We start from the raw sequence: 24942 nt of genomic DNA on the forward strand, positions 1-24942 counted from the left end.
AATAAACCTGAATCGTCATCCGTTGTTGCTTAATCTTCAATGCCATGTTGATGCATGCTAAGCTATGGTGCAGGCCTGACACGAAATGATAGGAAACCCATTTCTCAAACACCCGCTTCACTAATACAGCATGTCTTGCAATGATCAATTTGTCTGACACTGAAACAGTAGGTGAATATTGCCACATACTGTAAGATTGCAGGCCTTTTTAGAGACCTCACTTTGCACTTGAGCTGCCTTTATTAAAAAATAACTAACTTACCGATGCATAAAACTGTCATGCACTGATTCATATTGTAGTACTTTACCTTGGGTGAAGACTAATTGTGCATCTTCTCCAGTTACAGATGACTCCTTGGAAGAAACAAAAGATTCTATCTTCAGATATGACTGGAAGGAGCTGTATAACATTGCAATAAGATACCATGGTAACCACGCCAAGATCCAGTCACATGTACTCCAGAAAATTAGCTTTAAATGTAAGTCCTTCATGTTTGTAAGTAAATGCTAAAGGGAGGGTGCACATTTATTCTTGTGAAAAAAAGTGGTTTGACACTACTAACCTAAAAAATGGTCATACTACAGCCCGACTATTCTGCCACCACCTCATTCAGGCACACTTTGCCAATCTCTTTAAAAGGTAATTACTTAAATTATAGCTCCAACAATACTTTCAAAAGGCATAAAGTGCTTTTTACAGAAAAGATTACAAAATTACACTAGGGTCACCGTTTATGAAACCAAAACGAGTAAAACCGAAAACCTATACATTAAAGGCAACAGTCACACACACAATGTAATCCCGGAAGTAGATCTGATTTTGTGTTTCTAACAAACTTGTTGTTCCAATTCCCTTGTGTAAGATTCCAGATTCATGACGAGCATTGTAGGGTGGTCTGTCCCACGTGTCCTAAAAAGGTCTCTGAAGAGAAAGTGACTAGCTGGCGAGAGCATCCCAGAGGCTTTGGAAGTATGTCACTTCCAATTTAAACCGTCAAAAATACTCTAACTCTCTCCCCATAACTAGATTAATGGAACTTGCATCCTTTAATTTGTAGGATTGTGACATACACACATCAAAGGTGATAGACCTGTTTATACCCATGAGGGTGAAATTGGTCCTGGTAATATTTTTCTAAATTCCCACCTTGGTTTACTGGTTCTGGTCAGGTTATACTGTAGTATTGTACAAGTTATCAATTTTTTTTTTATTTTTAAACCAGGAAATACATTGCGTTACCTTGTTTTCAAGTATGTCCTGGGCATAGTTATGATGACAAATACATGGTTACAAATACATAGTTGCATTAAGTAACCAAAAGCATGGTTGCATTACTCACAAATTCTTTAATGCTTGTTGGCCTGTAATGCTAAAGATGTTGTTATCTAGATTACCTCCAGGATGTCTGTTTTGGTTGAAAGTAGGGTCTTTGAAGCCCTTCACTCCAGATGGGTATCTTCCCCTCTAACACCTAACTGGCCACCATTGTCCTTCTCTTTCACCCCCCCCCCCCCTTCTTCTTTTTTTTTTTTTACCATTTGAATGAAAAGGTAGGAAGAAGACGTTACTGATACAGCATTTGTCATCTGATAATGCAGAAGACCTGTGATAAATAACCCAAGAATATAGATCTCTATCGTCTGATATTGCAACATCTCTGGCAATGTTTGAATCATTTTGACCTGAAATGTTACCTGCACTCCTCTAGAGATTTGGATTAGCTCAGGGAGTACAATGTTCTGAAATTGTCACCAGAAAGTGGTCGTAGCAGAATAATCCCCATCTTTGTCACCCACACAGTAGTGCACACTAAGGGCTATTGACTCCCTCTTTTGTAGGTCTAACTTGGACCATCTCCTCCCCAATTAAAACTAGCTTTGCCTTGAATCATTGTTTTGGTCATCCAACCTGCTCTACAGGATACAGCAAGTGTTCTGCAGCATTTACTTTTGACAACCACTGGCTATCAATCGGTCACCTGAAGTCATCCTGTAGGGGAGATAGTCCCAGCACCAATGGGACTATCCAGTAGAGTTGAGCCTTCCTCCTTACCCGTATTATGACCATACTGGCAGGATTTGAATGTAGTGGCACCAAAAGTTCATGCTCATGAACCTGGAATAAGGAATGTTACAAATGACATCCATAAATGGGGTGTTTAAGTGTCCTACATGTTGATGTCATATCCAGGTTTTTTTTGTAGCAAAATTTGATTAGCACTCGGGCTTCTTGCTCTGGAGTTCATATGAATAACCACAAACTGTATTAAGAGAAGGCATTACAATGTAATTTAATGGACAATACCGACCATTAGTGCCAGTCTAAAATATTATAGGCATGCATCTAGAAAAACATTGTGTAGGAGAATTAAATTCCCAGAAAAGGATTTTGCCTGTAAATGTCTTGGCAATAAAGTTGCTTATACACCCTGATAGTAGTCAGTACCTGCTTATGCCAATAATGGTTGCCGTCTGATAAGCGGGCATTTCCATTTCCTTATACCTAGGCAGTTTTGGAAGACAAAACAAGATCAGGTTTCTGATATTCAGGGACATAATACAAAACAAGGAGCGCAAACACAAGCTCACACCAATCCAGTCATATAGCAAAATGGGTGGTCAGTGCTGTCTATAGATACGCCTCGTACCGTGGAAAAAATAAGGCACAATTGAGTATGAATAGAATTATGATCATGTGCAGTGCTCAGAGGGTGAGATGAAGCACTCGCAGCTGGTCAATGGTGGTCTGATAACCAAAAGCAATAGTTTATGATCAAACTGCAAACTGATCTCCTCAAAATGGACATAAGAACCTAGCACACAGTTTAATGCACAATATCAGAACAGAGGGTAATTAATACACTCGCATTCTCCCAGTCTGTTGGAGCAGTAAGTGTTAAGGGTACACTTGTAACGCTCTAGTCCCAATACTGCAGCATGGATGCCAGAAAAGTATTTCTCCAGTCCTCTAATCGGCAACAGTGCAATAAATGTAATAGACATATATTATGATGTATAATAACTCAAACACTCAAATTTAATCTAACAATAAAATACATGTTAAAAACGGTTTATTCATATAAGAAATCACATAATAGAATTTGAGCAATTAAGCTCGGCTAAAAAAGAGACAAACAGTGAATTTTTGGAATGCCATCCAAAATTGGATAAACATTTCCACACAACTTGAATATTGCTGGAATCCAATTTAAGCATAATCTAAAGTTTTATATAACATTTGGAGTGACTCAGATGTCTTGAATGTAAGACATACAAATAGTATGTCTACCTTTTTTTATTTGTTTAAATTGTTTATAAAAATTGTATAAAAAAAAAATCTAGAAATGGAGGGTCTACAGCATCAAAGAAGCAATATTGACTCAAATGAACTGAGGTCAATCTATATTAAATCCCAATGGTTTGAGCGTTTTCAACTTGTATATCCAAAAGGTCTTTTGGGGATAAATCCTCTATTTCCACCTCTCCAATTGCTGGAAACTAAATCTATACCTTTTTTAAAGAGCAAACCTTTTTCGGGTTGGCTTTGTGATGATTCTATGCATTATAAACACTGATTCCAACCCTAATTTTTATGTTGTGGACATGCTCTAAGATTTTAACTTTGCGTTGTCTTGTGGTGTGGCCTACGTACAGGCATACCCCGGTTTAAGGACACTCACTTTAAGTACACTCGCGAGTAAGTACATCTCGCTCAATAGGCAAACGGCAGCTCACGCATGCGCCAGTCAGCACGTCCTGAACAGCAATACCGGCTCCCTACCTGTAACGAAGCTGTGCGCAAGCAGGGAGACTATAGAGCCTGTTACACATGCGTTATTTACATCAGTTATGCACGTATATGACGATTGCAGTACAGTACATGCATCGATAAGTGGGAAAAAGGTTGTGCTTCACTTTAAGTACATTTTCGCTTTACATACATGCACCGGTCCCATTGCGTACGTTAATGTGGGGTATGCCTGTATTGTAGACCGCAGGGGTATTCTAAAAGATATACCACCATTTGTGTTGCAATTTATCAAATTCAATATAAAAAAAGGTTTCCCCAGTGACGTTGGATTTAAAGTCTTTTGCTCTATTAGTACCGCATTCACAGGCCTTACAATGTAGGCATGTGAACCTTTTTTGGGGGATTTCTCAAGCCACATTGGCTTCTGATCTGAACTTTTAATCTTTGTTTGCGTTTAAAGCACTACAGTAGGTGCCAATTTATCCTTTAGATTGGGTGCTTTTGAAAAACTATTTAGGGTTTCTTGGGTAAATATTTTAAAATTTGGATCTTGTAGAATTCTCCAATACTGGTTCTGGAAAAAAAAATTTTGACTGATTCATTGCTAAACTGGTTAACTAAAGGAATCCAATTGCCCAAATGTATCCTTTGATGTTTGTTTTGGTTTAATTCTTGTTAGAGGAAAGATTTTCTAACACTCTGGATGGCATTATCTAGCAATCCTGGATCGTACTTTTTTTTTTTTTTTTTTTCCCCCTCCTAGACATCTTCGATTCAATAATAGATTGTTCTTGACGAATGGCACCTGACATGCAGTTTCTTTTAACCCTTCTCAGTTGTCCGTAGGGAATATTGTTAAGCCAGTCTCTGTGGTGGCAACTTTTCTGATGTACATAGGTATTGCAATCCACGGATTTGAAGTGAGTTTTAAATTATTTTTTTTCCCCTCAACATAAAAATGTAATGTCTATTTTACTTATGTTGTAGTTAAATTTTAAATTCCAATAGTTGCAATTAAGACTGTTTATGAAACTAATCGCTCCTTCCTTGCCTCGCCATATTAAAATCACATAGTCAATGCAACGATACCAGAGGACAAAGCCCGCGCCGAGAACTCCATCAATCCAAACATGGTCCTCCTAGACACCCATGAATGGATTGGTGCAAACCTAGACGCCATGGCTGTGCTGCACAGCTGTAGATAAGTGCTCATTGAACCACAAATAGTTATTCTTTCTAAAGTAAATCTATTCCTGAAATTAAAAGGCTATTTGTTCTTTAATAGAATTATCTTTTTCAACACTTGCTCTATAGCTAAATTAAGGGACACCTTGGGCAAGGTCAAACTCTTCACATGGCTGGCTAGAGAATACAGTAGGTGGGATAGATTAAAGGTATTGTTGAACCGTTACAGAAACATTAAGCCTGGAAAGCATCCACTCACAAATTGTGCTGGGATATGGAGGATTTGAATCATGGTATTCGGCATGAGGAATATTATTGGTTCCACAAATATTGTCGTTTTCAAGAAGTCAAAGTAAAGTGAGACCATTGTCCTTGAAGCTTTAAGTTTCAGGATTAGGCGTGATACAGATCTTTGGCAACAAAACTGATGGATTTATAATGGCAGTTTGTGTTCAATATCTGTTTTCAATAGACTATTCTAATCTCTTGGTGACACTTGAGATCTAAAGTGGGGTAAAGCTCAGTTAGCACTGTCTTTAAATTTGTTCAATTAGTGGCAATTAAATCGACCAGAAGGGTCGGGAAAAATACAAGATTTGTCTATACAAAGAGCCATCTTGATCACATACTGATGCAGCGGCCACTATTAGAACAAATCACGGCGCCGTTTTCGTGTGCGCTGCTGTACTGCACGCGGCGTTAACGCTGTCAATCACCCCAGGCACACGTGTTTATCGCGGTTGCTTTGTTTGAATTTCATGGATTGTGTGCAATTAAATGGAATGAATTGTAATGTGTACAGTACTGTGCTACTGTGTCAAGTTCAGGTGTTTAAAAGCCAGAACACTAAAATGACATTTTCTGCACTCTCGTCTAAAGGAGGTACGGTTGGAAGAAATCCCGCGCCATCACATGGGTATTCCGAGGTATACACCGCGTGACGTGTTTCATTAACGGCCGCTGCATTTGTATGAAGGTGGTCTTAAAGACATTTCCAGTATTGAAGCGCATGGTGACATGAATCGGGTCATCTTACAAGTGTGGGGTTTTTTTTTTTTGTTTCTCTCCTCCCTTGAATCAGAGTACATCCAATGAATGACATCTGTTCTTGCTTTGTCAGCTTTAGTTTGGATACTTGAGTTTAGGAAAACCAATCTCGGCAGCTTTTTGCCCCTCAACTTGAGAATAAAGTTCACCACTGCAAGATCAATAAGGGAAGTGATCTGCCTGGCATGAGGCATCTGCAGGTGACACTCTTGTTCAACAAGAGATATCTGCATCTTGAACAGAATGGGCACAGCCATCTCCACTAGATCTTTGTGGAGCAGCGATATGAACAGTCTAAACACTCTACATCTGCTGAAGATGCCCCCTATGGCAAGAAGGTACTTAAAGTGGTAGTGGACACTTAATCGGGTGTTTGGTTTAAACACCCATGGTGTACACTGCTTTTGTGAGGTCAGTGTACATTATTGCAGGCCTAGTGGCAATGTTGGCTCTCGACTAAGTTACTGTCACCTTGTTCACATTCCAATGCCAAACACCTTGTGATTGTGTATAGCATGAGAATTACGTTTTCACTTCAGGGAAGCCTATTGGCCTATTCGGCGCAACACCATTAAAACCTTGGGATGTTTTTTTTCCTGGAGCCAGGGAGTCGCCAATTCCCCACCAGGGATGACCTGGATTTTTATTTATTTTTTACATTTGTATACACCCTATGAATATGGCTGCCAATCCTCACTAGATGGCCACATCACATTTTCTATGGTACCCACGCACACACCCCCTCCCTGTTTAACAAATCTACATTTAAAAAAAAAAAATGGACCGTATTACTTCAAATGGGTTGAGCTGTGTCCACAGTTGCAAATTCAACATTGAAACATTTATAGGTCCATTACTAATCGCCATGGGATTTTAGTCTTGATGCTACATACACGAGCTAAAGAATATTTTATGTGGTGATAAAATATTGAAACAAAGTAACTTTGTAGAATTGGCAAGGAGCATTTTATTTTCTTGAAGGGAAATGCTGAAAGTGCTTCTTAAAACAGGGTTTTGTAATATCTGCCAAATCAAACGCCTTTATTTTCAATCACTTAATACAATGCTGTTTTTCTTGGTGCTGCTGAGATGGAATCCACTTTCTTATGAAAGACTTGCCATGAAATGGTGCTGTTCCCCATTTACGGACTCTGAAATAAAAGAAGCACAATGGTTCATAATTTGGAGCTGTCTGTATAACTAGTCTGTCTCTGCCTCTGGACAGAATCTGTCACTCTTCGAGCGTGCCTCTAAGGCCATGATTATACAGGAAAGTGGTGCAGCGCCTCAATCAACATTAAAAAAAAAAAAACAATAGCAGCACACACCAGTTAACGCTCATTGACTGGATGACCACTTCACCCCTCCATTCTGTTGATAAAGCGGTCTCTGGTCTTAAAGGCCCAGATCAGACTTTATTGGATTTGCAGCCTGACTGTTTCATTGATTTATGCAGAACAGGCAAGTGGGATGCAGGTTCATTTAAGATAGGCTATAGAATAGCTCATTAAGCATGAGATTGACCATGAATATTGTGGAAACCAGAGAAGGACTGGGGGTCCTGGACCAGGCTTTTTTTGGCTAAATAATAAGTTTCAAACTGGATAAAAGAACAGCAATGACCTAGAAAATGCAAAAAAAAATACCCCTTCAATAAAAGACTGCAGTACCAGGGTAATATTGCCAAAGGTGGATGCAGCTGTTGCCATGATGGTATGAAATAAAACAATCACCCCTAGAGGACTTGGGAGACTGGAAACGTGGGCAGGTACAGTAAATGGCAGATGAGGTTTAATACAGATAAATGTAAGGTTATGCATTTGGGATGCAAGAATAAAAAGGCGACTTACAAATTAAATGGAGATATATTGGGGGAATCCTTGATGGAGAAGGGTTTAGGAGTGCTGGTAGACAGCAGGCTTAGCAATAGTGCCCAATGTCATGCAGTAGCTGCAAAGGCAAACAAGATCTTATCTTGCATCAAACGGGCAATGGATGGAAGGGAAGTAAACATAATTTTGCCCCTTTACAAAGCATTAGTAAGACCACACTTTGAATGTGGAGTACAATTTTGGGCACCAATCCTAAGAAAAGACATTATGGAACTAGAGAGTGCAGAGAAGAGCCACCAAATTAATAAAGGGGATGGACATTCTAACTTATGAGGAGATGCTAGCTAAATTAGATTTATTTACATTAGAAAAGAGGTGTCTACGAGGGGATATGATAACTATATACAAATATATTCAGGGACAATATAAGGAGCTTTCAAAAGAACTATTCATCCCACGGGCAGTACAAAGGACTCGGGGCTATCCCTTGAGATTGGAGGAAAGGAAATTTCACCAGCAACAAATGAAAGGGTTCTTTACAGTAAGGGCAGTTAAAATGTGGAATTCATTACCCATGGAGACTGTGATAGCAGAAACAATAGATTTGTTCAAAAATAGGTTGGACATCTTTTTAGATGGGAAAGGTATACAGGGATATACCAAATAAGTATACATGGGAAGGATGTTGATCCAGGGATTAATCCGATTGCCAATTCTTGGAGTCAGGAAGGAATTAATTTTTCCCCTTAATGGGGTTTTTTGTTTGCCTGCCTCTGGATCAATAAGGAAGTATAGATATAGGATAAAGTATCTGTTGTCTAAATTTAGCATAGGTTGAACTTGATGGACCTACGTCTTTTTTCAACCTCATCTACTATGTAATTATGTAAGAGGGATTTTTTTGTTTTGTTTTTTTAAACGCCCTTTAAGAATTCTATTGCTTGAATGTAGGTTTTACATTAACAACTCTATTGGAATTACTTTGAAACCAGCAACTGCAATGGCCTTTATCTCTAACAATAAATTTGAATTTCCAATCTCGAAGATGGGATTGAAGCAGGAACATAAAGTCAAACTCTTAAAGGAGTTTTCAAATCGGAGAGATTCAATAGACCTCTTGTGACTCTTCCATAGACGTAGCCGGGCTAGCAGCTACCTCCTTAGCATATACTATAGCTGTGACGAGTACAATGGCTTGAAAGATGGGCGATGTGTACCTAGTCAAAGAATACTGTTTTATGAAGGAGTTGATCTCTTTGGCGAACCACTTGATAATATTTCCACGATGGCTGGAGAGATCGCTTTACTCCAGCAGAGTAGGTTAAGGCTTTCATCATTAGTCAGGTCTCAAACAAGGTTCAGGATGCAAGCTTTTATAGATGAGGGAGAAATTGAATTCCAATTACGACAACTGCAAACATGGAACCAGGGCTACTCTGGTCAACCAGCTTCATGGGGGACCATCAAGAAGCAAGACTACTGAAGGGGACTGGGCCCAAGTCCAGGATACTCTAGGTCTGGACCCCTTGGTCCAAACCATCCTGGGTAGAGCAGATTATAGCCATGGGATACTCCTTGGCGTTCCTGAAAATGCCAGTTCACTTCAAGGAATTGAATGATCCAGAGAAACCTGGCCTTTAAACAAGCGGTACACAATCTGTTTGCCAATATGGCAATTCAACTTGTTCCGCCTTGGAGGCAAAGGTTTTTATTCAATCCCCTTTCTAGTACAGCAAGCATCGGGAGGTTTCAGAACAATTCTGAATCATAAAAGATCCATTCCTTAACATCAGAACTTCAAGATTGCATAATTGATGGCAGTCATAAGTGATGGCAAGTGGAATATTTCTAGCTTTACGTAAAAACATGCCTCCACTTAAGGGGGCTCTGCAATACTTTACAATCAGTTTAAGAGCAACCTACATTTATATACCACTATTAGGTAGGAAGAAAAGTCTTGCACCATTCCTGAAATGGTGGTAAAATAGGAGACTGTCCTGCGCTCAAGCCGTCATCCAGCACTGATGGTATCGGTGAAAGTCACATGAGAAGAGACAGGGACTTCAAAGGACCAGAATGGAGGTCAGAGTTTGATAAGATTGTACTTATCCATAAAAAGCTCACTGCAGACCTCGGTCCTATCTTCCTCTGTGGTCTTATCCAGGCGTGCAGCCTTCGGTGTGTGTAACAGGCAGGGGAAGAGATCCGGCGCCACAGCCAGTGACTGAATCGGAGGCACTTCCGGTTTGAGTAATAAATCTTTATTAAACCCACAATGGGACACAGGCTACACCACAGTCTCCCCTTGGCAATTCTGTCTTTGCGGTGCTGTACCCAATAATATCCACAGGTGTAGGGACCTTTGTGGAATAAGGTAAAGAAACCAAAAATAGTGTAGACTGAAACTCTTTATATAAAGCAAGTATATGATCAAACACACTCCATATGGTGTCAGATTAAAGTAAGCATTGTGATCAAATATCAGATGCAGGTAGCTGGAATCCAGAGCAGTCTCCTTACTCTTCTCCTCAGCAGGACTCGTGCTTCTGGGTTGAATCCATAGATGGACTGGAAGCAGCTCTGCAGGCAGACAGCACGGTGCAGTGTCCCACACAGTGATTTCTGGATCAACTCTCTGCATTTCACCTTTGCTAAGGTTTCATCATGAAGGTGAAACGCGTAGAGTTGATCCAGAAATCGCTATGTGGGATGCTGCACACAGTGCTGTCTGCCTACAGACCTGCATCCAGTCCATCTGGGGATTCAAGCTGAAAGCACGGAGGCAGGCGACCGAAGTTCTGCTGAGGGGAAGAATAAGGAGACTGCTCTGGATTCCAGTTGCCTGCGTCTGATATTTGATCATAATGCTTACTTTGGTCTGACACCATATGAAGTGTTTTTATCATATACTTGCTTTATATAAAAAAATTGTCTACACTATTTTTGGTCTCTTTACCTTATTCCACAAAGGTCCCTACACATGTGGATGATATTGGGTACAGCACCGCAAAGACACAGAATTGCCACTGATTTGGGACATGCTTTAAAAGATTGAGAAATCTGTGAGTACAAACTCAGTTGGATTTTGGAGAACCCAACTCCTAAAAATTATTTAAAACATATTGCACTCTCTTTTCACATACCTGCGCTCTCCAAAAACCTGGACCTCCTAATAGCCCTGTATTGGCCCAGGGACTAGAACTTGTCAGTACAGGAGCCATGGAGTCTTCTGACCGTTCCTGCATTATTGACTCTGGGTCCTCTTTGCTTCTCCTAATATTCAATTGCTCAAATTGAGAAGCTGCTGTGTGTGTGATATTGTACAATTGTGTTGTGGCTTTTGTACTTAGATGGTGCAGGCTACTGTCATCTGCAGCCATGTTTTATTTCAGCATATAAATCGGTGATATTTGTGAGTTCTGGGCTAAAACATTTTAATTGGAAAGTACTTCAATTTAATGTCTGAAGTCTGAGACTACAGAGGCTAAAACTGGGCTGTTAATAATGAATTACTTAATTCTATAACTTTGCATATTTGCAGCTCTTTAATTATAAAACTATATTAATCTGTATGTGACCAACATCGTCCTTGAAACAATTGTGTAGGAGTTTGTGAGCAGGGCTTGAGATTAACACTTTTTTTTGGGGGGGGGCGGGCGATTGGAGGGTGCGGTGTTCTCGTTAAGCCAACATGAAGCATTTACCAGTAATGTTGCTGTAGGAACTTGACCCTTGACGTCTGTATGTTGTATTTTATAATTGTATCATTTTAATTCAGGTCATGAGGAGCTGGAGTGGCTCTATTGCCAGTACAGTCAATTTAAGTTCCAGTGGCTGTTCTCTTATTGGCTCTTTGGTCTTTCCAAATCCTGTGCTAAGCAGCTGCAGAAGATTTATTTGTGGTGGAAGAAGTTCAACAAAAGGAAAGTGTCTTGCTGGGGTACCACAAACTGTGACGTTCAGTATCTTGCTTCCCTTCATTACATCACAGATGACTACTGGAATGGAAAGCTGGCTGACGGGGATGAGCACCTTGGTAAGGTCTTGCTGATTGGTAGTGACCATTTAACTTTTTGGATCATATGTGTATGTCCGCTAGTGTATACAATAAATATCAAGTGTAGTTGGCTGCCTTCTCTTCAAAGTGTAGAATTTTTCTTGCAAGGAAGTTTTGTTTTGTTTCAAAACAAACTGTACTTACGATGAATTTATAGAACCATTGGGTAGCACAAGTACAAAATGCAATCAAATATATGCAATGTTATTCTGGCCCTACACAAGGGAAGCTGGCCAATGATCACATGCAAAACACAACTTTGGTAGGGGAAAAAATACTTTAGAACTATTCAGGGGTTTTGTTATACCAGTCAGACCTGTAGAAGATGTGAGTGATATGAAGCATTGTTCTAAATGAGATGGAGCACATTTGACACTTAAACTATATCAAGAAAGTAGCAAAAAGTTCATTGTAATGCATATCTATGGTGAGTTTACCAATGATCTTTCTTAAACCAGTGCACTCCACACCTGAATGGATTGAACTCCCTTAGTAATGCTTTATCTTTGCTGCAATCGGCATTCAAATGTAGCTGAATGTTTTGGGGATTTTTTTCCCCCAGACATTTTCAAGTAGTCTCTCCCATAAAATACCACGTTCTCTCTGAACCCAGGTGTTGAAATTTGGTCAGACATGTGGGCGGTGCGATATTGATTCCAAAGTGAAACTCGCAAAGAAATCCTTAAGATTATGAAATGCCATATTGCCATTTCATTTATTAGCGTTTCAGTTGCGGACATTAAACGCACCATGACCTATTAAAGCAAAGTTCCTTGTGAGATTCATACCCCAACAGTCTGATCTAGTGTTGGGCTTGGCTCGGTAAGCCTGTGGGGCAGCAAGAGGTGTAATCAAAACATATTGCTTCTGTGGGCGGACGCTCACAGAGGTATGCAAGGGAGACTCGTTATTGTGAAATTAAATAAGGCTTTTTTATTGCCCCTGTTTCCTTAACATCAGGAAACCATCCAAACAAGGGGTAAACAAAGCTTCTATTCACTTGGGAGTATTTCTAGTGAAATACTATGCAGTTCACAACTCCCTTAGATAAGCATGTCTCCCAGCCCCAAAACATATAGCATGAAATAAGCAAATATAAGAAGTCTCTTAAATGAAAGTCTTATCTGTTCCTTGTGGTTTGGAGGGAAAATCTTCTCTGTCCCTGGTTCAGCTCCCTTTTCCTCAGGGTGTGTCAGCATTGAGGTTTAGAAGTTTTCCCTGTGTCTAGAAAGCAGCTATGCTGTGTCTTCTGGCAGGGCTCAAGACAAGTTGTGAGAGTCAAAGACAATATCTGCTCTGTCTCCAAAGTTCAGCTCAGGTATGAGCTAAGGAGTCTCACTTTCTGTCTCAAAGACAGGCTTTTGTAAGCAATCTAATCAGGCAGGTGGTGTTTGTTAATTGACTACCAGCAGTTAACCACCACACTGCTGGATTAGAGGCACATTACTTGAACAGGGATAACTCCCCTGTTACAGCTTCTATGAATACTACCTACGGTAGATTTTAAGATTTTGGTTCCAGCAAGGTGTCAAAATACAAATTAGTTTATCCAGGTATAAAGGGACTAAAGTTGTCTTATAAAATATGACCAGGCCACCTACTTCTGAGCACAAACTTCTCTTTTGCATATCTAGGCATCCAGACTGTTGAAAATTACTTCTCAATGTGCAAGTCTCTTCTGGCCTGGATTCAGGGACGTAACTGGGGAAGATTTAAACAGAAGAAGGTATTTAAGGGTGTAGTGTGTTTACTTGAATGTATTCCAACAGTATGGCTTTATTTTGTAGCAGAAGGTTAGTTTATGGTTGTGTGAAGATTGTGGGACATTGTCACTTATTTATTCACACAACTACCTAAAAAATTGTATTTATTTTAGGAAACCTCCCCTTAATCTTGTAGTGCGTGTAGCATGGCATACAAGGGACTTTATTATGTGGCGTGTTTTGTGTAATGGCAACACTACTTTCTGTTTTTTTTTGTTTTTGTTTTTTTTAATCCCTTTTGACAATTAATATTAACATGGCCGAGGGTCAAATTTCAGAAAGATAACATACCTGTTCCAATTATTATGCAAAGTGTACAAATTGCACAATTTTATGTTCTACTACATTGTCAAATGGCCTTTCACGTGCTGGGTTTTTTTCATTGCAATATTCTGTTTTCAAGCCTTTGTAGATGTCCATACTATATTGCTTCAACTTTTTCTTCTTTCAGATCTATGAAAACACTGTAGATGGCGTGTACAGGCTGCTAAAATGTGAGCTGCAAGTTTCCATGATAAATCATGACCAATTCTGGCATGTAGCAAAAGTTCAGATGTCACGAATATGCAACCTTGAAGAGATGGCTGGCAACTACGTTAACTGGAGGCTGATAGATCTACTTCCATGCTACAGGTAGAAATATTATTAAACATTCAAAGTGGGTGAGTGTTTTATTTTTACCCCCAGTAACCATCAAAATACTAAGGTTTGTCCAATGAAATCCTCCTGTTGGATCCAATTCATGACGCAAAAAAGGTTATGGAATAAATGTTACACGGATGAGAAGCTGAGTCCCAAAGCTGAAACATATATATTAGCTATGAGGACCTCCTGGCTCCCAAGATGATGACAGTAGCAGTCGCTGGTTCTTCCAGGAGGGAACAGGCCGTTTAAATTTCTTGTCATGCTGGTTTATAGGAAAGTGCAGTGGATGACGTTGTGGCGGTATCTAGGAAAAACTAGTTCCCCAGAGTGTCAAACGACCAAATACGTTGATCCAGTCTGGCATCTACATAAATTTACTGTAATTTTCTTGAATGGTAAGATCACTCTTGTTAGGAGTGAGGGCATGGTGGTAGTTTTTAACATTCCTTTCACTTTTTTTTTTTTTTTTTTTTCATGTTCCCCATGTAAGGGGGCACTGTAGGGTTAACTCCATCCATGGCTTGAGGAGGACATGGAATTGAAGTCTGCCTGTAGTACTATAAAAGGCCACTCCAACTGCAGGTAGTCTGTGGGTTTTTTTTTAAAAAAAAAAAAAATTTATTTACTTTTTCCTGTCCTACAGCTAGGAGTACAGGCGGTCCTCGTTTTATGATGCTTCGTTTTACGACGAACGGCTTATCCGACGCTTGTCAATGCATCCCTATGGCCCGTTTTACGACGCCCGAACGGCTTATCCGACGCTCATACGACGCTTTAAAAAATTGCTACAAATGAACAACCAGACGGCTGCAGGCTAGGGAGATCATTCTGAACAGTCTGTGTGAAGGTTTGGCGGTGTATTTTAGGCCCTAAACCATGGCTGATCAAAGCAAAAAGCAAAGTGCTGTTACTCCAAAAAGGAATAGAAAATCTATAACTTTGGAGACCAAGCAAAACATCATAAAGCGCTCTGAGAAAGGAGAGACGAACACAGAAATTGGACGTTCCTTGGATATACCTCGCACAACTATTGTGACTATAATCAAAGACAAGGCAAGAATCCTGGAACAGATCAAGGGCTCAGCACCTATGCAAGGTACGACAATAAGGCAACGTGCTGGTCATATTGCTGAGGTGGAAAAACTCCTCATCATATGGCTGGAAGATCAATCCCAGCGTCATGTGCCCATTAGTTTAGCCTTAATTCAGGCCAAGGCTTTGAGTCTGTATGAGGACATTAAGCAACAGCATGGAGAAGGGGCCACTGAGGAAACGTTCACTGCAAGTAAGGGCTGGTTTATGCGGTTTAAAGAGAGGGCAAACTTGCATAACATTAAAGTGACTGGGGAAGCTGCTAGTGCTGATGAGGAGGCAGCTAAAACCTTCCCTGTTACATTGGCCAAAATTATAGAGGACGGTGGCTATTGCGCACGTCAAGTGTTCAATGTTGATGAGACTGGGCTCTACTGGAAGAAAATGCCCAGTAGAAGCTACATTGCAAGAGGAAAAATCTATGCCCGGGTTTAAAGTTGCAAAGGACAGGCTGACTCTTCTGCTTGGATCAAATGCTGCAGGTGATTTCAAGCTAAAACCTTTGCTTGTTTATCATGCAGAAAACCCTAGGGCATTCAAGGGTTCTGCAAAGAGCACACTTCCAGTGATTTGGAAGTCCAACTGTAAGGCATGGGTAACAGGGAGCCTTTTTGAGGACTGGTTCCAGCATCAATTTGTTCCGGCTGTGCAATTATATTACATGAACCAGAACCTCGATTTCAAAGCATTGCTGCTCCTGGACAATGCTCCTGGCCATCCCGTGTACCTGGATGACCATCATCTAAACGTCATGGTGGTGTTTATGCCCCCCAACACCACCTCACTGATACAACCGATGGACCAGGGGGTTATCGCTTCCTTCAAGGCCTACTATCTTAGGCGAACATTTGCCCAGGCCATCAGAGCAACCGATGTGGAAGGTGGTCCAATCTTAAAAGAATTTTGGAAGGGTTACAACATTCTTCATGCAGTGAGAAACATCGGAGAGGCATGGAATGAGGTGAAACAATCCAATCTAAATGGAGTTTGGCGTAATTTGTGCCCGGATTTTGTGTCTGATGTCCAAGGCCTTACAGAAACTGTTGCAGAAGTTACAGAAACTGTTGTACAAATGGCCAGAGATCTCAACTTGGAGGTGGAAACCGAGGATATTGAGGAGTTGCTCGCCTCACATTCTAACGAGTTGAGCAATAAAGACCTCAATCAATTAGAAGAGCAAAAAATTGCTGAAGAGGAGGCCCACCAATCTGCTGATGTGGCACAGCCACAGCCACGTAAATCTTTGTCAAGCAAAATGTTGGCTGCGGCATTCAAGCACATTGATGGCGCACTGGCCATATTTGAGGACAATGACCCTAACATTGAACGGAGTTCAACAGTCTCAGTCGTGGGGTGTCTAACCAAATCAGCTGCTATAGAGAGATCTACACGCAGAAAAGGAAAGGATCTGTCCAGACTTCAATGAAGAGGTTCTTCAAGAGGCGGAAACCTTCAACTGCACCTACATCACCTCCAAAAAGTCCATTGTCTATTGAAGATTCCCCCCTCCATCATCTTCCTCCAATAATTGATGTATTTTTTTTTTGCTCATGTACATTTCTGTACAGAATACAGCATAGTTTTATTTTTATAGTTTTATTTTACAGTTCTGGAATCAATAAATATAATGTTTACATCATAATCTGTGTGTGCAGCATATCTTATTGCTTGAGTAACATTTTCTGTGTATTTTAGCATTAAAAATGCCTTCAGGAACGGAACGTTTAATTTAAACAGTGTTCCTATGGGAAAACGGGTTTCGCTTTACGACGCTTCGCTATCCGACGCCATTTTGAGTAACGCATTGCGTCGGATAACCGAGGACCGCCTGTAGTTTATTTTTATTTAAGAGGACTCGCCTGACTGCAACTAGTGCAATTAATTCAAGAGTTCTTGGCCTTTCACCCCCTGCACCTCCGACCATATAAGCACTGTGGGGCCCAAACAGACCGCAGATGCGTCTCAGAACGCAGCAACAGAGCTGACGCGGGAACATTGCCTTCTCGTGACATGGCACAACGTGTGCCGGTCTCACGCAAGCACCAGCACAGTTGTGCAGAGATGCCTTCAGTGCTGATTGGATAAACTGACATCAGAGTTGGAGCGGTAGCCTTGCATTTAAAAAGCCACTTGCCAGCATGGATCTCTATATGGAAAGAACGGAACAATTCAGCTGGGAGAATTTCAGAAATCTGCATGGAGATTAGTACAAAGGGTCCTTTCCTAAAACCGGATGAGTCCTTTGTTTAGAGGAGACAGGCAAAGGGTTGATTTAATGAAGGACTTAGTATTTTGTCACCATACCTCTTCTGGCTGCATCCCAGAGGAACTAACTTCTAAATTGGCAATGGAGGTTGTACATCAGAGAAAGATTACAAAAAAGCTAAATGTCCAGTTCCTGATAAAACGGCACTGGAATCCAAGAAGCTCTCTGGAGAATGCCTTAATACAGCTTCAGGCAATCCAAGGGAACATTTTATCATGGATGATGGATACATTGACTCAGTAAGTCAACAGTACAACAAGCAAATAAACTCAAGATCTCAAACCAGTCTGGACAAAATGAGTCCTTAACCCTTTTGGTGAGAGTGAGTCGTGGACTACAGAGTGGCACTTTAGTGTAGTCCTCCACTCTGAATGTCAACAGCAATCAGCCCAGTGTATGCTGTGACGGCCGCGGAGCAGATGCTGTTGCTGTGAAGAAAATTGTCTGTCCATATGACCCAGGGTGGTCTGAATGCTCACCACAAAGACACTTATGTAAGTGGAATACTTTGTGTTTTTAATATTAAAAGCAATATTATACTATTTTGCCTTTTCTCCTTTTGTATATGGATTTCGATTCCTTTCCTATGGAACATTACTGGTGTTGATCCGGAGTACCTATCTGGAAATTAAAGTTGGTAACTTCTAACAACCACAACGCCCTAATTAATGTTGTACAAGTGAGTGCAAACTTTATAGAGCCATCATCACTGATTACATTTGTTGTAGTTGACAATATTGCACTATTTGGTGTCTTTATTTCTATTTTCCATGTCCTGATGAGATTTGCGCACCTGTTTTCTTCTTCGATTGCTGGTTGGATTTGGTCTGAATCCTGTGTCGGGAGCTGCATTCTCTAAAGACAGTATACTGTTTATTGCTTTGGTTTAAAGTGGTGTTATTTGCGCTTGATTATTACTATCACTATTGTTTCCTGATCCATCAAGTGATTAAGGATATGGTTGAATCGGATATGGGCTTTGCCAGATATAAAGTGATTTGGTTTTTTTTTTCCCAAGAAATTTAACAATATGTATCCTTTTTTGTAGAAGTGATGTTTTGGGAAGTAACTCCAAAGATTTATGTAGCAATATCTAGTTATAAGAAACCACACTACTAGAAGATTCAGAGCAGTTTAAGACCCAAGCACTGAATACCTACTTGCAAGTAAAGTTCAAAATTCTCTCGCTGAACACTAGTATCCCAGAGGCAAGTCTTACCATTTATCATCCAATCGATCTCCAAGATGTTGCGGCCCAGCAAGAGCTCAGGACAACCGCTTCACCCCTGCAACAGCTTAACGTGAATTTTACCAAGAGTTTCATACAATGTGGTGAAGTGGGCAGAGCAGACCACAAAATGTTATCTCTACAAAACTTAAGATGTTGGGAATTTTTTTTTAAATACGTTACACAAAGTACATTGGTTATCTAGCACCACAGACACAATTTCTTCTCACCAACATTAGTGACCCTAGTAGAATTTTGGCAGGAAGGATTTGAAAGCTGACTCAAAGTACAGTATCAGCAATAACCCCAATGTGAGCCTCATTTGTTTCTTGCAAGCAGTCAAATGATTTAGGCTTTGTCCCCGGTGGCCATGGATGGTGTGCACACCACACAAGGTACAGCCCTCTATGGGGCAGGCCTCAGTCAGTGTGTGTGTTCGCGAGCATACAAGGTGCGATGCGCAACCGCTTTAGACAAAAGAAAATATTTTTGTCTTGGCGCGGCGGCCGTGCATTGGCCACATTGCTGCGGTTTGGCCAAGAGGGCAAACCAGCCTGGTGGTCATGGCCTCGCCCCCGCAACGCCTCCTGTCATGAGTTGCCAGGAGTCCACCAGGTCGCACTGTTGCCGGGAACAAGTACCACCAGGCACCCCGTCACGCACACTGTGGCCTTGGCCCAAGACTGCAAAGCAGGAGTAATGTTCAATCATGAAACCTCCTTTTTGGCTCTAGATGCCTTGACACTGCTTCCTTTTTGAACCAGTACACCAGATTTCTTTGAAACCATTGTGGAAATGGCTTCTCATAGCCGTAACGTTGGCAAGAGTGGGAGAACTACAAGCTCCATCTTGCAAAGAACCGTTACATATTCACCAGGATAATGTTTTCTGCCTAAAATGGTACAGTATCAATTTCACAATAACTAAAATGTTTTGCCCAGAACCGGAAAGAGGGAAGTATTGCATAATCTCTGTGGTGAGATGTCTGATACGCTGTACCTGGCTGAGATACAGTCAGTCCTCGGTTATCCAACAGAATCCATTCTGGAAGTAGTGTTGGATAGTGAAACCATTGTAAAGTGAGTCCCATGTTAATCGGTGGCAGTGAGCGTTGGATAGCGCTTTCCGGCATTGAAAAATGGTCCATAGGGTTGGATATGCCATTCATTGTAAAGTGAAACATTGGATAGCGGGGACTACCTGTACTGTAGTTTATTCACCCAAAGGGACCATGGACTGGGCAAGCGCCAACAAAGGCAGCAAAATCCTGATGGACCATTTTCGTGCATACGAAAAGCCTATAAACAGAATGTGGAAAATCCACGGTCTAAAGTCTCAATGAGGGCCATGGGCATTTAAGGCACAAGTGTTGCCTGCACGAATCTGCAAGGCTGCCGCATGGTCATTATTTATTACATGTTATTAAATATTATAGACTAGATATTCAGGCCTCACCTGAGGCAAGTTTTGAACGTAAAGTACTTCAGTCTGTAGCTCCAAAATATGTAACTATTGGTGGTATTCATAATTTCTTCCCCTTGTGTTATTGCTTGGATATGTCCCTGCAGTGCCCACTGCCAGGGGTAACAAGTAAAGATTACATTTATTGCATCTTACTGTAATTTTCTTCTGGAACCATATTGCATTCGGCACTGAGTGTAACTATGCTTAATATATCCGTTGTATTGGTCTCTAACTGCAGGTAGTAGGAGGGACCTTCTATAGGACAGGTGCACCGACTAGTATTCTAAAACTTGCCTTGGAAAATCTGGGGCTATCACCACCAAGACCCAGGTACATGCTGTGACATTTCTGCAGAGACTAATGGCCCATCGGATTAACACAGCAGGGGTCAAACTGAATGGGACTGCGTGGGACCCCTGCATGTTAATCCGATGGGCCATAAGTCTCTGCAGAAATGTCACTGAAATGTTGCAGCATGTACCTGGGTCTTGTTGGTGATTTGCCCCAGATTAGTTTTAGAATACTCGTCGGCACTACAGTACCTGCAGAACTACGCAGGGGAAGGATGGGTTAACTCTATGGTGCTTACTGCCATGCAGTTCCAGGAAATTAAAATTACAATAAGTTAGTCACAGGAGACCAGTACTTTTTTAACACCTTAACCTTCTGGGATCACTATCGCCAAGTACAGGACAAAGTAATTGAGTAAACAGGGTTTATTCTGGCAGAACCCGTAAATACACAGAAAATTATACGAACTGTGGATCTAGGGGATGACACTAGCCTCACTAGGTGCAGGGCGCCTGCTTCAGTAGACTTGCCCTGTCAGCTTCTTCTCCAGGTATCACAGTGCGGTACACACAGCAGCGACTTTGTGAAATTCCTACAGTTGAATCGCCATCAAACTTCACACTCTCTCAAACTCCAAAGATGTTCTGATGCTCTGATCAGCAGTGCTCATTATATAGCCACCAGTGGCTATCTTTACTATGGAGAGGGAGCTGCCGACCAACCAGAGCACGGATTCAGATAGTGGTGCCAATTCCCAGCCACAGGTCAGGGGGCATGCTAAGGCACGCAAGACCTGCCAGAGTCTGCAGGGAACAAAGCTCCCCTTGCTGAGAGCTCATTCCCAGACCAGATTGTTTGCCCTTCCCCACTCGCCAAATGGCTTGACACCTTTGTCTCAATCCTGCATTCCTATGGAAGTGTGTACAAACGAAAAGACAAACAGACTTCTTTAAGTTTGAAAGGTAAATGTATTGGGCCACCAGCCTCTACTGCTTACAAGTAAGGTAATTGAAGTGCAACATCAGAGGAATAGACAGGTAAGGACACTATTTCATCAAGTCACAAATATGTGACGCTCAACACGTGGATACCGTTCTCGTAGGGGTCCAGTTATGTCCAGTTGTCCTTCCTGGTTAGTTGCTCGTCAAGGGTTACCGGTCTAGGATCTGCATCTAAGGAACACTGCTGCCCCCTGCAATAGCCAGGCTCCCCGCACTGTGATCCTCTAATTCCTTCCGGGTTATTGCTCCCAACACTGACGACTTGCAACTGATGTCTACAGCATCATTGTCACGGCGACCTGGTTTCTTAACACTTTTTTTTTTTTTTTATTATTATTATTATTACCGGTATCATTGATTCAGCAAAACAAGATGGTAAAATAAATGGTAATTTATTTCACAAAAAAGCCACACTTTACAAGGTTATTACACTTACTGGGAACGGGGCTAACGAATAAATCCATTTCTGGAATGAAATTCACCAAGATGACCAGTTGCTCACAAAAGTCCTGGAACTGATTTTGGCATGCAATGCCAGACGTGACTGCTACGTTCTCAAAAGCGGGACTTAAACTTTTCTGAGTTCAAAATCCTTGACACCGACTCGCGTCTATTCAGTCCAGAGCATCTTTGAATTTTGCCGCTGTTGGTTTGGCGCTTGGCATCTGTATCATTTTGATAGATATTTTACCAAAAAGAAACTTGGTTCTTTCCAAGCCAGTCTCCTCCACCTTGTGGTCATAACCCCTTTGTAAGAACTTTCCCCTGAGATCCTCCGCCTGATTGACAAAACTATGATTCTGGGAGTTGTTCCTTCTCAATCGTAAGAATTGTCCATATTGAATGGTTTGAATCCACCTGGTGTGGTGGTTACTCCTGGGACATGGGTACGTAAAGGCGTCTAACTCCTTAAAATAAGTGCAGGTGTGTAAATACCCGTCGTGAGAACTTTGTAGATCTAAAAAATTAACTGATTGCCGAGTGAGTGAATTTAATTTTAAGATCATTTTGTGTTTAACCAAATTCTTCCAGTGAATTTACATCCCCTTGCAAAATTAAAATAACCTCTATATAGCAGCACCATAATTTGCATTTTTTTGCGACGCTATATTGTTCCAGATGTTATGATGCTCCCAATGTGCCATAAATAAATTAGTCAAACTTGGTGCAAAAGTGATGACCATAGCTATAATTAAAAATCATACTCAATCTGAAAATAATTGTGCGTAAATAAATGTAATGCTATCTAACAAAAGTGATGTGCATCTATAGATGTTTTAATTTGGCAAAGGGATGTAAATTCACTGGAGGAATTTATTAGGTTAAACACCAATGATCTTAATATTAATTTGTCCTTACGTGGTGCTTACTTGTTTATTCCTCTGCTGCACTTCAATTACCTTACTTGTAAGTAAGAATATGAGCTTATGGCCTAATACATTTACCTTTCCAACTTAGAGGTCTGTTTTGTGTCTTCGTTTTGTACACATGTGGAGGTTCCCTGGCAGACCCTTGAAGTGCTGAGGAACCAAGCCCTTTGAAGACTACAACACTAGACCCTCTTCATCTTTAATTATTAAGGACTATTGGTTGAGCACTGGTAATCTGTTTTGTATTATTCCTATGGAAGTGCTTAGGCTAAGTTAATTGCCCAGTCTGCTTGCAGAGAAATGATTACATACAATCCACATTTACAGAACTGACACTCAAATCATCTTGGTGATTAAACACATTTCGCATTGCTGGCTCTCTTGACTGACAAATTGCATTAACAGGGAATAAAGTGCTTTACTGAAAATATATTTACACATGTTTTATATTCCCACCCCACACATTAAATACATTTGGCTGAAATACACATTACTTAGCCATCCAGTTGCCATGGTTTTAGGGGTAGCTAGCTTGGCTTCACCTTTATTTTGTGATGCCAGCTACCCCTACCGTCACAATACATTTTCCCTTTTTTTTTTTTTTTTTTCATGAAGTCTCCAGTTCAGTCTGCATTTAAACCACTTTTTTTTTGTTTTTGTTTTTTTTATGTTCAGGCTATACATGGTGTATGGTGACCCTGGGTACTTGGAACAAATAAAAGGCTTTTTATGTAGAAAACAGCTTATAAATAACTGGATCCTTCAGGAAGAGAATGCATGGGTGAGGAACCTTCTGCCAGAAGGCCTCTTTCAACTACTGGAGTATGACACAAAAATTTATGAAGGTAATGTAGCATTGCACAATTAACCAGTCCATTCCTCCATTTTCAGTGTTTGCCATTTTCAAAGTACCAAACATGTAGCTTATTTTTTTTTTTGTCCTGATTTCTTTAAATGTGCATGCTGAAGATGAAGCCTTGGAAATCATATTCTATGATATTTTGATCATATCATAAAAATGATATTTTGAACGGTATATGGTTCCCGGAACTGAAGGCATTTGTACAACACTATAGTGGTCATGTAGCTAATCAGATCGACTTTTGTTTGTGTTGCAACAGAGGGGGAAAGTCCTGTTTTCGAATTCTTACAATTAACCAAGTGCTTTGTCTTTTCAGAGACACTACATGGAGACTCTGCAGCTGCCCACTTAAGCAGAATAATCTGGCTGTATCTGCATTCTGGTCAGCAGCTATACATGGAAGCCATGAAGGGTTTTGTCTATGAATGTGCCCATGCAAGTTTTGCTTCCCAAATATACGAGAGCTGCAGTATGGTTTCTTTTGTACCATTTTAAGCAAAGTCCTACACTTTTTTTTTTTTTTTTTTTTTTTTTTTTTTATTTCTTTTTTTTAAGCTTCCTCTTTACCGTTTTTTTAATGTGGGTTTTTTTTAAATTTGTAAGAATTTTTTATACATGCATTAATTCCACCTTTATGCAGCTTACTGCTACATTGCTATTGGCTAGATGTCTTTAAAAGATGGCTCCATATTTATAAGCACAATTGTAAATAATGTACAAAAAAATACTTCATAGAAAGCAGCTTGTAAAATACTAGAGCTGCAACTGATCTTAATATCTAGGGATTTTATGAATTTATTAAGCAGTCGCATGATTTATGGTGAACAGTCAATCGACTTTTGATTCAAAGGTACTTGGGTGGTTAATGTTTAGTCCTGACTGTCTGAAATGCATGGAATAAGTATATACAGTACCGTTTTAATCCATAGTGTCTGTGCACTATATTTTAACACACTTGCTGCTGTATTTCTGATGACTACTATGCATTTTTATTTAAGCACCTGTTTCTTTTTTTAAGAAGGTTCCAAGCAATGGTGATTGTAAATCATTCAGGGCAATAAATGCCTACTTATAAAAAATCAACACTT

The 24942-nt window shown here is 40.5% G+C and overlaps 1 protein-coding gene across 1 annotated transcript; it reads left to right on the forward strand.

Moving 5' to 3' along the window:
* LOC142492098 (uncharacterized) lies at positions 1-24468 on the forward strand. The gene is made up of 7 exons (XM_075594804.1): positions 1-171; positions 342-479; positions 11594-11851; positions 13507-13598; positions 14087-14268; positions 23668-23837; positions 24171-24468. Exons 1-7 carry the CDS (start codon positions 141-143, stop codon positions 24347-24349), a joined length of 1050 nt encoding a protein of 349 aa, XP_075450919.1. The 5' UTR covers positions 1-140; the 3' UTR covers positions 24350-24468.
* Positions 24469-24942: the final 474 nt, after the last annotated feature.

The sequence above is a fragment of the Ascaphus truei genome, chromosome 4, assembly GCF_040206685.1.
Source record: "Ascaphus truei isolate aAscTru1 chromosome 4, aAscTru1.hap1, whole genome shotgun sequence".
In the NCBI taxonomy this organism is placed as follows: domain Eukaryota; kingdom Metazoa; phylum Chordata; class Amphibia; order Anura; family Ascaphidae; genus Ascaphus; species Ascaphus truei.

What these genes read in the sequence shown, in the direction of transcription:
- LOC142492098 (XM_075594804.1), top strand. Translation starts at nt 141, where the DNA reads ATGATCAATTTGTCTGACACTGAAACAGTAG. An exon ending in GTCTGACACTGAAACAGTAG is followed by an intron (nt 172 to 341) that starts GTGAATATTGCC and finishes CATCTTCTCCAG; the next exon opens with TTACAGATGACTCCTTGGAA. An exon ending in CCAGAAAATTAGCTTTAAAT is followed by an intron (nt 480 to 11,593) that starts GTAAGTCCTTCA and finishes ATTTTAATTCAG; the next exon opens with GTCATGAGGAGCTGGAGTGG.